General features: G+C 36.5%; 1 protein-coding gene across 10 annotated transcripts in view; it reads right to left on the bottom strand.

The window, feature by feature from the left end:
* The window catches only part of LOC124432253 (growth factor receptor-bound protein 14-like), a 414,015-nt gene that overhangs the window by 53,292 nt on the left and 345,723 nt on the right, over window positions 1-15,000 (bottom strand). For all 10 annotated transcript variants that reach the window (XM_046981009.1, XM_046981011.1, XM_046981008.1 and 7 more), the window contains one exon: window positions 3,821-4,048. In XM_046981009.1, the coding sequence (XP_046836965.1) occupies window positions 3,821-4,048 (228 nt within the window). The remainder of the gene's footprint in view (window positions 1-3,820; window positions 4,049-15,000) is intronic.

Raw genomic sequence — 15,000 nt, 5'->3', positions numbered from 1 at the left:
AGGTAGGTAGGTAGGAAGTTAGGTAGGTAGGTAGGTAGGTAGTCTTCGACGTTACGCGGCCATAGGCGTGGATCGACCATGGATATGACCCACACCGTATCGACCCGGAAGACTGCCCTATCATCCTCCCTTTCGTGCGCGAGCCCGGCGTCCGCGCACATGACGCACAACCACTAATAAAAATTACGACGTCCTACGACGTCGTTATTAATGACGTTATAATAATACAAATTTTATTTTATTATCTTGAAAGTATTTAATTTTTAATAATATTAAGTCTCGATCGACATTATTTTCATTGCGATCCAAAATCTATCCTTTTCTAATAATTCATTAAAATCATTCGCAAATTAAAAAACTAACCAATAATATAATAATGATCTTTATCTTAATCCTTCATTCGATCATTATTCAATTTGATATCTTTTAGAGAATCGAATTTGTAGAGTGACACATACACGCAACACACACGCGCGCACATCATAGTGTAGGGACGGAGAGAGGGAGAAAAAAGAAAAAAAAAAGAAAAAAAAAAAAAAAAGAGAACGAAAGAAAAGGATAAAAAGATCGTATCCGAGAATTGACCGTGAAATCAACATCGTTCAAATAATCGTTTCTGCGAGTCACGAAGGCACGATTCAAAACTTAAAAAGAGAATCATCATCGTGAGTGTGTCAACCGGAGTTAATGTTTCAGAGTAGAAGTTTATTTGCAACGAGAAGAGGAGAGAGAACCACCGGCACCGTTCTGGTATCAAGTAATCTTTATCGAAGAACGACGCGAGCGAAGGCGTGTGAGACAAGGTGACCCCCACGGTGAGTATCTACGGTACGATCGTATAATTACGTAATCGAATTATCCATTTATATAAGAAGGAACGCTCGAAGCCGGAATGGTTAACAAGCAATTTGTAAAGCTCCTCGAAGGACGACGACCGGAATATATCGCGCCTCTCTCTCTCTCTCTCTCTCTCTCCCTTCTTGAAAAACTTCGATTCATCCCATTCGATCGATCTTTTTTTTTCTTTTCTTTCACATACACACACACACACACACACACGTGTATATATAGGTTATATAGAATAAAGAGATCGAGAGAAGGAAGATACTTTCGAACGAAACTGATAAGATATAATTTACGATTAAATAGAACAATTAAAATCAATAGAATTATCGATCAAATTAGAAACATTATATTCTTAAAATAATTAACTAAGGTGATATTTGATTAAACTGAATGACGATGAATGGTATGAGTGGGTGATTGTTTTTCTTTTTTCTTTTTCTTTCTTTCTTTCTTTCTTTCTTTCTTTCTTTCTTTCTTGCTTTTTTCTTCTTTTTTATTATTATTATTATTTTTTTTCTTTTTTTTTTTTCTTTAGATCGATAAGATCGAAATCTACTATTTTATTTTCTATTTCAAATGACATTAATTTTTGAACAAAGAAAAATTTCAATTAACAAATTAAAGAGACCACCACCACCCCCATCCCCCGCCGCCGTATCCGTTCTAATAATAATCGTTCAGAAAGGTCATTGAATTTATTAATACTTCCGACAAAATTGTAAAGGGATGATTCTTTTCCTCTTCGTACAATACGAATGGTTTATGATGGATTTAACGAAAAAAAAAAAAAAAAAAAAAAAAAAAGCAGGAAGAAAAAAGAAAACGAAGGAAATGGAAGAAACAACAAATAGACTGACAGGAGAATTTCTTTCCTTCCTTGAGAAGAAATCAAAGAGAAGAGAGAGAAAAAAAAAAAAAGAAAGAAAGAAAAGAATAGAAATACAAAAGGAGACATATTATTTGTTCACGTATTATTTTCACATATTAATTAAGAACGATTCTAAAAATATAATTCTCGTAGGAAAGTTTACTCCGTTCTTTGAATCTTTATAATAGCTTTTTCATATAACTAATAAGATCGTTAACCTCCGATGTGATGAGATAGATGCTTTAGGATAAAAAGAAGAAAAAAAAGAAGAAGAAAAAAAAGAAGAAGAAGAAGAAGAAGAAGAAGAATTATTAAACGTCCTCGAAAAAGATCGTTATCCACTTTAAATTCATAGAGAGGGTTCTCGCAAATGGTTAATCCGTCACTGATCGAAGTAGAATTTCCTCGATCGGGGGATGCGGGAAGGGAGGAGGAGGAGGAGGGAGGAGGAGGAGGAGGAAGAGGTTTCTATGACGTTAATGTCGAGAAGGAGGAGAGAAAAAGCACTCGACGATCTGAAGAAGTTACTAGCACCACGTAGATCGAAGTCGACGAGATGAAAGAGAGAGAAAGATAGATAGATAGATAGATAGATAGATATAGATAAAGAAAGGGAAAGAGAGAGAAAAAAGTCGGAAGGAACGAAAGCAAGTGTGCCACGATAAGAAGAAGAAGAGTAGGAGGAGGTGGAGGAGGAGGGGGAGGAGGTTAAGTTTCGTCCAAGCGAAGAACCGAAACGGTGTCTCTTTCTATCTCTTGCAAAAGAGAGACGCCTTCAAGACGACCACTCACCCTTTCCTTCAGTACTATCCCACTACCTAACCCTTCTTCTTCTTCTTCTTCTTCTTCTTCTTCTTCTTCTTCTTCTTCTTCTCTCTTTTTTTTTTTGGCTCGGGGATGAAAGAGACGCGAAGTATTCGAGTTCCTCTCTAAAAAAAATGTCGTACGAGTGCTACACCTTCTGTAGAAAAGTACACCCGGTGGATGACTCTACCTACCTCTCTCTCTCTCTCTCTCTCTCTGTCTATCTTTTCCCTTAACAAAAAACTCGGTGTTGAACGTGTGGCAGCGAGACGAATGTGTAACCGATGAGAAGAGAGAGATAATCCTTAAGAGAGAAAGAACGAGAGACGAATGAAAAGGGGACCAAAGAGAATGAAGAAGAAGAAGAAGAAGAAGAAGAAGAAGAAGAAGAAGAAGAAGAAGAAAAAAGTGAAAGGAAAAAAAGAAATAAAAAAGAGGGAGGAAAAAAAGATAGAGGAGAGCTATGTAAAGCGAGGGTACGTCAGATTTCAGGCTAGACTCTACGTATGTATAACAGAGAACCCTGAGGGTGTTATTTAAGAGAAGACACACATCTCGCTGTTGAGGGTTAGTCCAGGATAGGGTGGGGGTTGGTGGTAGAGTGGGCGGGGCTTTTTGAACCTTACAAATGAGAAAGTATACGACGACGATGACAACGATGAGTACCAGTGTTGTTACTGATGCTAAGTTATGATACTAGTACTGATACTGATGCTGGTGGTAGTATTGTTGCTGTTGCTGGTATCATTCTTGATGTTACCAGAAACGGACTTACCACTAGAGACTCGTCGTTGCCCTCGAGAGCACGGTCTGAGCCTCCACTTCGCGAAAGAAGAATAGACCGCTGAAGAGGTCCCCTTTATGGGGGACCTACCTAACTATATACATACTCGGACCGATTCCATTTACTTCTTCTTCCTCTTCTTCTTTTTCATCTTCTTCTTCGTCATTCTTCCTTTTTTTTTTTTTTCCTTTTAATATTTTTTTCCTACTAATATTTCTTTGTTCTCCATCCTCCCCCCACCTCACCAATCCTTTTATATTTTTCAATCGGAATCGAACGATTAACGAACGAGAATAGATTCGTGAATAGTCTTTGTAAAAGATTGATATTCAAACTTGGCACATGGAAAATCATAGAATATGAAAAAAAAAGGATACGATGCGGTAATAGAAGATCGATGGTTGAGTGAGGGAGGAGGGGCGGGTGGTGGAGGAGGAAGAATAGGGTAGGATAAGATAAGGGATGGATTTTGCAAGGGGGCAAAAAAAACATAGAAAAATAGAAAAGATTTACGTTACCTTTGCGAGCCTCATGGCTGTAAGCCAACAAGCCCGTGCCTTTTCACTGTGGAAGGCGATGACCTTGAGCCCGTGCTCCCCACCCTCCGTGTCTTCGGCCTCAGCGTTGCTTCTTGGCCTCAGACAGGCGCCCCACTCGAAGGGCGCGTTGAAACACCTCCTTGCGTTCGGAATTCTGTATATATGATAGTCCGATAGATGAGCGAGTGGGTTTAGCTGGTCGTTTTCCTGAAAGATAAAAGGCGATGATAAGGAAAGAGATTACAACAACAACAACAACAAAAAAAAGGAACAAAAATATATTAAAGATAAAAGAAAAATTATTAAAATAAAAATGGAAACAGTAAGAAAAAAAAAAAAAAAAAAAAAAGAAGAGAGAGAGAAAGTAAAATGAATGAATGAAAATGATTACCCCCCTCCCGCCCTCCGCACTCTCTCCCTCTCACCAAAAAAAAAAATACACTTCAATCACTATGCAGAGAGACACGTGAAATTCATTCGCGTAACTACTACTATGATACTATTAATCTAAGTACATATATATATATATATATTCATTGACAATTTTTATTATGTATTTACGTGTATATGTACATAAATGAATAGATATTCTTAGATGAAGATGCAACAATGAGAAAAAGATCAAACAATGAGAAAAGGAATATACAAAGGACATCCACTTTTCTTCTTATTATTATTGAAGAAGAAGACCTGCCCCGCCTCCCCCCCTACTCTCAACCACCCCTTCCCTTCCCCATTACATTCCGAGCAATTAAAATCACCACCGGACGATTTGAAACATTTCAACAACGGTAGATTATTAATTATTTCTTCCCTCGAATTACGTTCTCTTCCTTATTCATCGATAAGGTAGGCGAGCCAACAAAGAGACTTGAGGAGTAACGAAGGAAGTAATGGTGGGCGGTGGCTTTTCAGCTTGTATATTCATTCTTGTACCACTGGGTATGCAAGAGAACATTCTCTCTCTCTCTCTCTCTCTCTCTCTCTCTCTCTCTCTCTCTCTCTCTCTCTCTCTTTTTCTCTGTGAACATTGTTAATAGACAACGAGATCATTAGCGTACAAGACATTCAATCTTGACGTTACTAACGGGCCAAGATGGAAGGTCATTAATAAACTAGTGGTAAAGAGAGATATGGAGGAGGGCGGAATGAGGTGGGATAGGACGGGAAGGGGATCGAGAGGAGGGGGGAGGAGGAGGAGGAGAAGGAGCAAGAGAAAGAGTGAGCTAGGTGAAACGAACATAGAGAGGCAAGAAGAAGAAGAAGAAGATGTAGAAGAGAAAAGATGAAGAGGAGGAGTAAACGTGGAAAAGAGAAGTTAAGAGAAAGCTCTTGGGAAAACGGCGGAGAGGTAATGAGCAACCGTTCGGATTGAGTAGCATATTCCGTAATCACGTTGTTTCCGGCCAGGAAGATAAGGCCGAAAGTAATTTATTCAAAACCAACCGAGAAAGGAGGATGATAGTGATGGTGATGGTGATGGTGATGGTGATGGTGCTGGAAGAGGAGGAAAAAGAGGAGGAGGAGGTGGAGGAGGAAGAGGAGGAGGTTAAAACGACGAACGATCAACTCTCATCTCCTCCTCCGCCATCGTCCCAATCCCATCAGTCCCAGTATATCTTTCTCTCTTAATCCATTTCGAGTTCGAGCTCGATGTTCTCTTTAACAAAGGAATTTCGAATAATCCTTGTACATTGTATGGACTTTTATTAAGAGCGCTGTTAACGAAAATGACAAAGAAAAAAAAAAAAAAAAAAATGAGAGAGAGAGAAAGGAAGAAAAAAGGAAAGAGAAAAAAAAGAAAATAAAACGAAACTATAGTATGGTTATAACGAGAGAAGAGAGATTTCTCTTTATAGTGTATTAATAATACACTTGGTATTATTTCGTCCGATTGTCATTTAATCGTATTATTATTATTATTATTATTATTATTATTATTATTAATCGTGGGTTAATACAGAAAGTTTTTCACGATGATACGACGAATATAAAGCCGATCGTATGTATAATAAGGACGAGTGGTGTATTAATAATTGTTTGACGATGGATGAAAAATAAGCGTAAACGTTTATGCGAATAATAGAATAAGAGTGACAGTGACGATTATGAGGAGAACAATAACGTCAAATTGACGACGAAGAGAACGGTTTGGGTTAGCCGACGATCTACCTATTACTACTACTACTACTGCTACTACTACTACTACTATTATTACTATTACTATTACTATTACTATTACTATTACTACTACGCATAGATTTTCCTTGAGAGAAACTTGCTGGCCCTGGGCTCTTCTTCTCCGTTCGTTTGTTATACTCGTTACATGAGCGGTTCTGTTAAAGACGAAGTAAGTAGGTAGGTACGAGATAGCAGGAGAGAAAGGCGAATCGAGAGAAAAAGAAAGAGAGAGATAGAGAGATAAATAGAGAGAGAGAGAGAGAGAGAGAGAGAGAAAGAGAGAGAGAGAGAGACCACTAGGCCGTATTATACGGCTTGGTAAATATTTGACGATTAGCTTAGTTACACCGTGCGAGCGAGCTGCAACTGCATTAACAGTTACGTAACTATTATCCGAGCAACTATGGAATTACGGCCGAAAGCAGACGAGAGAATGAGCGCGAGTTTGCTTGCACGAGAGTCTGAGTCTGTTTGAATGCGTGTACCTCTATATATATATATATATATATATATATATATATATATATATATATATGTATGTATGTATGTATGTACGTATATGTGTATCTGAGAAAGAGACAAACGGATAGACTGACAAAGAGAGAGAGAGGAGAGAGAGAGGAGAGAGAGAGAGAGAGTCTCACAAACTCGAATGTATACTCTTCGGCTAGTGTAAATTACTTCGTGCGAAACGTAACGATAGAACTCGACGGGAACGAAGAGCTACACGATTATCCAAAGGAGAGACGCGACTCTTGATGAAGCCTTCGTTAAGCAAAAGAAGTAAGGGTTAATAATTAATAGAATATATATATATCTCATCTAATGTATCCATATAACGTTATGTATTGTATGTATATATACTTATTGTACGATAATGGTCAATAATATATACACTTATATACATTATAAAATTGTTTTTTATCGCTTGAGAGCTTTAAACACGATCTCTTTCAGAATCTTTCAAACGTAAGCGAAATAATCCCATAATGTATTCCATTAAATCATCCTCGATCATCATTCTCCAAGCACGCAGAGAGAGAGAGAGAGAGAGAGAGAGAGAGAGAGAGAGATACACAAATAAATAAGAAAAGGACATCATCGAATAAAGAGACCATCACGTTTCGTTCTTACGAAAAACAATATAATCAAGAAGGATGTCAGAAGTCATTATCTTTCCCGAAAAGGAGAGAATTAAAGGTCGAAGGACATGATGATGATGATGATGATGATGATGACGACGACGACGAAACTCTACTCGTTGTCATCGAAACTTTTTTTTTTAAAAACGAAAAGAGAAGGAAGGCTATAATGAAGCAGAGAAGACACGTGTAACGGTATCCTCTTCTTCTTCTTCTTTTTTGTTTTCTTTTTGTTGGGAAAAAAAAAAAAAAAAAGAAACAGAAAAATTAAAAGAAAAAAAGAGAGCTAAGAAAAAAAAAAAGATCGAGAAGGAAAATTCGAAAGAGGCGAGTAAAGGAAGAAGCGAAAGAGACGACGGGAAGAAAGTAAAACTCGTCGTTTCTTATTTTTTTTTTTCTGCCACCCCCTCCCCCTTCCTCTTTTTTTTATTTTTTGTCTTCCTCCGACCCGTCGACGTAAAAATCGCATTACGAGAAAAAGGGCTGGTAAATGTAGCACGTCGTTCGGAGAATCGATGGACTCTATGGGTGGGAAAGCAAAGAAAGAGAGAGAGAGAGAAAGAGAATAAGAAAGAAAGAAAAAGGGGGAGAGAGAGAGAGAGAGAGAGACACAGTTGTAGTAATAGTAGTAGTATAGTCGACCGTCGCAGGACTCTCAAGGGGAAAATAAAGGAGAACGGCCGTTCGGCGTTGAGAGAGATAAGGAAAGGACGCGAACGAAAGGGAGACTCCGTTGGATTGACCCAGGTCGGTGTTCTACTTCTTTTTCCATGACAATGAGTCACGTGTATCAATCCACGTCAATAGACCAGAGAAACGAAACTAGATGAAACGAGATATACAATGACCCCCGTTTACGTTACGTTGTTTATTTCCTAGTTAAAATTATTATGGTCATGTTTCTCTAACAATAATAACATTTTTATGCATCGTCATCGTCATCTTCATCATCATCATTATGAGCATTATCATTATCATCATCAACATTTTTATCATCGCTCATTATTAATATTATTATTTTGCTTCTTATTATCATTATTATTACTGCTATTATTATACTCAATGACACTCTCTCGTTCTCGTTCTCCCTCCCTCCCTCCCTCTCTCTCTCTCTCTCTCTCTCTCTCTCTCTCTCTGATAGTTAAGATATCTATATATTGAGTCCAAGTAACGGTACAATAAATAAAGTATAATGCTATATACTCCCAATGATCGCTATGATTTCGTATCGAAAATGATCGGAGAAAAAAATTCTACATAATTATCCAATTTCAATGTACATATATATATATATATATATATTTCTTTTTTTTTATAATGAAAATTAATAATGCGAGATTTATTTTAAGGATATATATATATATATATACACACTTTATTCGGCAATAACGACAATGATATTACTTCGGTATCGTTCGAAGATCCATCGATTTTTACCGTTAGTCCCACCTCTGTCTATCTCTATATATCTCTCATTTTTTTTTTCTTCTTTAACTACAAAAAAGAAAAAAAAGAAAAAAGAAAGAAGAAAAGAAAAACAAGATTTTTATTATTACGAACACGTTCGAGCTATTTCAATGACGTTGAACGAAGAAGGAGAAAGAGAGAAAGAGAGAGAGCATTAACGAGATTCGTAAGAGCGCGTAACAGCAATTAAGCATCAACATTAACATTAAGCAGTAGCAGTAACAGTAGTAGCAACAACAGCAATAGCAATAATAGAAATAGCAGAGCAACAAAAATATAATAGAATAGTACAAGGCAGAGTTATAGCAATGACAAATAGTAAATAAAAATTGTAATAGTAATGTAACAACGATAACAATATAGTAGTAAAAATAGAGCACCAAATGGAGAATAAGTATATGGATGGAGTTATAACAATGACAAATAGTCATTAAAAAAACTGAAGTAGTATTAACAGCAATAGCAACAGCAATAGGAATAGCAATAGCATCCAGGAAAATAACATCAGCAACGACAAGACTGCGGTCGTTGCTCCGAAAAGACATCGTTAGTCGCTTGCTATAGCTCCTGACGTTGGTTGTGCTTGTGCGTTGCTGCTCCAGTGGCAGTGAAAGGACTCCTGGGCGGCGTCGGATCGGTGTTTAGATAGGAGGGAGGGAGAGCCACGGCCGCGTACGATAGGTCAGGTTTTTCTTGCTCGAGAAATAGAGCCGCTTTCGTCTCGCCTCATCTCTTCCTTTCTCGTTCTCCTACTACCGCATTATCAAGAGAACCCTCGGATTTTTTTTTCTTTTTTTTTTTTTTATTTCTTCTTTTTTTCATCTCTCTCTCTCTCTCTCTCTCTCTCTCTCTCTCTCTCTATCTATCTCTATCTCTTTCTCTCTTGGAGAGAAAAGTAAATGAACTAATCCAAGAAATCTAAAAGAGAATCCTTCCTTTCTTCCTTGATCATCCTCTCATCACAGGTATGTATCCTCTTCGTCCTCCCCTTCCCTCCCTCCCTCCCTCCCACCCTCCTCTCACAACCACCTCCCGTCGCGTCCTTTTCTTCTATGATTATCTTCGTTTCATTTATTTTTCTTTATTTACAAACGAAGCGACGGACTTTATCATGGACTCGCCATAATATCGTTTAGACGCGATCGCTACGGTAAAAGCGCAAGCGCAATCGATTTTATCGAAAAGGTTGCCATTGTGTGTATCTGGAATTTGAATATTCCCAAATGTCGTCCAATAGGTAGGTAATAATTAGAGAGTACTCGTTTCGTTATACTATGACACGTGGTTGGATTATGCTGCGACGCGAGACGTTTCTCTCTCTCTCTCTCTCTCTTCTTTTTTTTTTGTTTCCTATTTTCTTTTTTTTTTCTTCTTTTCTTTTTTTTTTTTTTTTCACAATGATCGTGTCACTTAACGAGACAATGGGGTTATTATATTCGACGGGGGAGGGGGGGGGGCAGCGGGACTAGCATGTTAAATTTTACGAATTATACGCGCAAATCTTTCATCTTGTGTGTTAATATTTTTACAAGCCGTATGAATCATAAATGCCGGTTTCAAAGATAAAACATGATAAATGTAATAATAATAAATTCATGTCACGCCAATTAGAAATAGAGGAGATAGAGATAGATAGATGGATAAATAGATAGACAGAGAGAGAAAGAGAGACTGTTACCGTACTTCAAACACGGAAACAAAACTGTTAAAAAAGAAAAAAAAAAGAAAAAAAAAAAAAAAAGAAAAAAAAAAGAGAAAAAAGAAAGAAGAAAGGTAAAAAGAACGTAACCTTTCTTACAATTAGTTTCGATGAACTTCTATTTTTTCTTTTCTTCTTCGTTCTTTTTTTGTTTTTCTTTTTTCTTTTTCTTTCCCTTTTTGTTGATAACGTCGAACCCGGCGATAATGACGATGATAACGATGATAATGACGATAGCTCTAGAGACGAACGTAATTAACACTAACCTTTTTTTTAACAATAATTAAGTATAATCGTTGTTCTTTTATTCCTTCTTTCTTTCCTTTTTCTTTTTCTTTTCTTTCCTTTTTTTTTGTTCTCAATGAAACAAGAGATTCACGAAGTAGCGGGAAGTGGAGGGAGGAGGAGGCAGGGTAGCGAGCGATGTTGCGTGGTGAGGTGAGGTGAGATGAGGTGAGAGAGTGAGTTAAGATGATGAAGAGAGGGAAGGAGAGGAAAAGGGAAAGACATTAACCATTATTGTAGACATCATTTGCCTCTGTTTCATCTTTGTCGATTTGATCGAAAAAATCAGAAATAAAATGATGACGACGATGATGAAGAAGACGAAGACGAAGACGAAGACGAAGACGAAGACGAAGACGAAGACGAAGACGAAGACGAAGACGAAGACGAAGACGAAGACGAAGACGAAGAGGAGGAGGAGGAAGATAAAAGAAGAATAATAGGAGAAGGAAGAATGATAGGAGATAAATCGAACCCAAGAACGGAAATTACGATAGAAGAAATATACATATATATATATATATATATATATTTTTTTTTTATAGGAAGAGAGAGAGAGAGAGAGAGAGAGAAAAAGATGCTGCGCGCTCACGCAGTGGAATAATAAGAATCATTGATTACACATCGCTGAAATATGGGCCACGCTCTTGGTGTACGTACCGCGGCTGTACTATGATTACTGTAATAACACAAGAGTGTATAACGGTAGGCAACCGTGAAAGGATAAGCGGAGAGCCGGACGTTGTTCTACGAGAGAGAGCTCGCTCAGGCCTATGTATTAGAGAGAGAGAGAGAGAGAGAGAGAGAGAGAGAGAGAGAGAGAGAGAGAGAGAGAGAGAGAGAAAGATGGGTGAGTCCGATCGAATAAAATTACTTCCTCGTAGAATCGCCATTTTTTTCTATCTCTATCTCTATCTCTCTATATCTATCTCTATTTCCATCTTTTGTCCCTTTTCAACGAGACCAAACCAAATTTTTATCCATTCTTTCAAAAGTTCTTCCATCATTCCATTCTTCAAAAAGAAAACGTATTTGATTCTATGAAATTATTAAAAAAAATTCTTAAAGCATTTAAAAGTTTTCGTTTAATAAATGTATATATATATATATATATATATATATATATATATATATATACACGTGAATAATTTTCAAATGTTCCATTGTGATAAATCAATTACGCATGACGTAGTCACGTATACTTTCTCTCGTCAATTGTCTCATGCAAATATGATCGTGCGAAGAAATATGAACCGTTCAAATTCGAATATAGAAATAAAATTTATGTATCTACCAGTAGTCGTAGTTGTCGTCATCGTCGTCGGATATTAAATCATATTTATTGTATAATAGATATAAATTTATATATATATCGCTTCATAATATATATATATATATATATATATATACGGGGCATCACCTGTCTTACGGGGCCTTAAGGCAAAACCGCCTCTCCACTTACATAAATCCGCCACCGTATCTTACGACTATAAATACATAATTCATAGAAAACTTAACATCTTACATGGGACCACATATATAAATACAGATTATATAGAGAGTGAATCGATAAGTTCATTTTTGATAAAATGATCGAAAGATTATCCGAGAAGAGTGATGTTTCTAAATTCAATTACGTATCTCTGAAATCTTACGGTATAAATTTTACATATATATAGTTTTCTTCTTTTTTCTTTTTTATTATTATTATTTCTTAGATCGTAAAATTGCAACCTTGAAAAGTCTCGAGAAGGGATAATTAATTTTTAATATCGCTTAGGAACTTTACAGTCATCCTGTATTTATACGTATCCATGTATATATATATAAAAAAAAAAAAAAAGAAAAGAATTTGTATGCTTTCGTTAATATAATTAAAAAAAAGAAAAAAAAAAGAAAAAAAAAAAAAAAGAAAAAAGAAAAAAAAAGGTATTCACGTAAAATCGAAAGGTTAAATATAATTCACGGTTTCATGCGAATGGCTTCGAAAGCGTATAGGGTGATGTTAAGATTGAAATCGATTTACTCGTTGGAAACTCGTGCGAGGGATGTGTCGCCAAGCGAAAACTCTCATGTACACGACGTGATCGAACGAACGTATATATGCATGTACGTAAGTACGTACATATGTATATATATATATATATATATATATATATGTAAGTATATATGTATGTAGTATCGTTGATGGAAAGCCCCGCGTATGTGCGTGTAAGAGAAGTACCGAACGTAGCAGCACGTCTTTATTGGATTCATTCTAATAGAATTTGCTTCGGCCGTCACTCGACCGATCTTAAATTCAAGTCTCGTGACTTTCGCAAGGTGTTTCGATAAGGAAGATCAATCGATCGATCGATCTATCGATCTATCGATCTATCGATCGATTGCGCGTGGTCGGTCAGGAACTAGCGAGAAAAGCTTGATGCACTTTCAAATCCGTTACTTTCATACCAGATGTATCTTCGATACGTACATACATTACATTATATATATATATATATATATATATATAAATATATATATAATATATATAATGTGCGTATGTGTTTTCCCTTTCTCCCGATAGGAATAGAACGAATCTATTTCACTTTGAGCGCTTTCATCGTTCGAAAATGAGAGAGCGTATAGTCGAGCACTTGATAAGAAGGTAAGTAAGTAAGAAAGAGAGAGAAAGAGAGAGAGAGAGATAGAGAGAAAAAGATGTGAGAGAGAGAGAGAGAGAGAGAGAAAAGAAAAGGTCGATAGTGGTTTTAGCTGCGGTGCGTAAACTCGCGTCGTAAGTTTGTCTTATCTTTCGATCGTTTTTCAACAAGAATCTACGGGTAAAAGCAACTCGGCTCTCTCTCTCTCTCTCTCTCTCTCTCTCTCTATATATATATATATATATATATATATATATATATATATATATATAATAACGTATGGCGAAAGCGAGAGAAAAAGGATCAGAGGGAGAGAGAGAGAGAAAATAAAAAAAGAAAAGAAAAATATTGGGAAAAAAAGGAAAAATGAAACGATAAGGAAAGAAGAGGGAGAAAAAGAAGAAGAAGAAGAAGATAAAGAAGAAAGAGATAAAGAAGAAAAAGAAGAAGATAAAGGAGAAAGAGAAGAAGAGAAGGAGGAAGAAGAGGAGGAGAAGGAGGAGGAGGAAACGAGGAGACATCGACGGTGAGGATCGATCGATGCGAGAAAAGGTTCAACGACTAGAGAGAGGGACGACCGCGAACGCTTTGCTAAGAGAAAGAGTGAGAGAGAGAGAGAGAGGGAAAGAAAGAGAGAGAAAGATGGAGAACGAAACAGCTGGAAGCTGAGAATGATAGAAAGAGATAGAGATACGGTCGCGAGTCTTGGGGGCCTCGTCGATTGTGAAAACCGGTAGCTAGGAGAACTCCTCTTACAGCTCTTGAATCCAACGGGAGTGAAACTCGGCGTGCGCCGTCGCACAAGTCGGTCGGATTAGACAGAGATGCCCATGCAGTGGTTCTCAATCTCTCTCTCTCTCTCTCTCTCTCTCTCTCTCTCTCTCTTTCTCTTTCTCTTTCTCTTTCTCTCTCTTTCTCTATTTGGAAGGTGGGGGAAAAATCTTAGATTTTATTACAATAGATCGATTTGTAATTATTGTCAAAAAAAAAAAAGAAGAGGAAAGAAAAATTCATCACTCATTTTAATACATTCGATCGAATCGATTTTTTTGTTTCTTCTTTCTTTTTTTTTTTTTTTTTTATTGATAATAAACAACGCTTACGAATGACGTTTTTTTTATACATTTACGTGGTAATTTTTGTGTGTAGGACATTGAAAAAATATATTCTCTATAAAGAGAGATAAATAAATCTAGAATGGATAAAAATTATATAGAACTCGAATGAGGATTCTTCTCATCCCATTAAATGATGAAACATATATATATATATATATATATATATTCGAATCGTAAGAGATAGAACACGGTAGGAGATATCGTGTCTCGTCTCCCATGGCATTCTTATAAGCTCTTTGAGAACGTAAGAAAGTATATTTCATCATGTCATGACTGTTGTCCTTGAAATCGCGCGTACGTATATCTATCTAGATAGAGATACGTACCTATGCATGTATATACGTATCTGTCTATGTATCACAAATATATATGTACATATGTACGTGTGACTCGTTGACCATGAGTATAGTAGCAAAGGGAAGGAAAGAATCATTTTAATCCGAGCACGATGTCAATATGAACGGGGTTTCAATAATTCCTATCAAGGATCATATTTATTTAGATAAGAGATATTTTACGATGACTTTCGGATCGTTGAAAATGAAAAAAAAAAAAAAAAAAAAAAAAAAAAAAAAAAAAAAAAGAAAAAAGAAATAATAAAATCAATACGTAATACATATTCGAA

Source organism: Vespa crabro, chromosome 24 (assembly GCF_910589235.1).
Source record: "Vespa crabro chromosome 24, iyVesCrab1.2, whole genome shotgun sequence".
Taxonomy (NCBI): Eukaryota; Metazoa; Arthropoda; class Insecta; order Hymenoptera; family Vespidae; genus Vespa; species Vespa crabro.
Note: the sequence above shows the minus strand (reverse complement) of the source record. Positions and strands in the feature narration are given on the sequence as shown.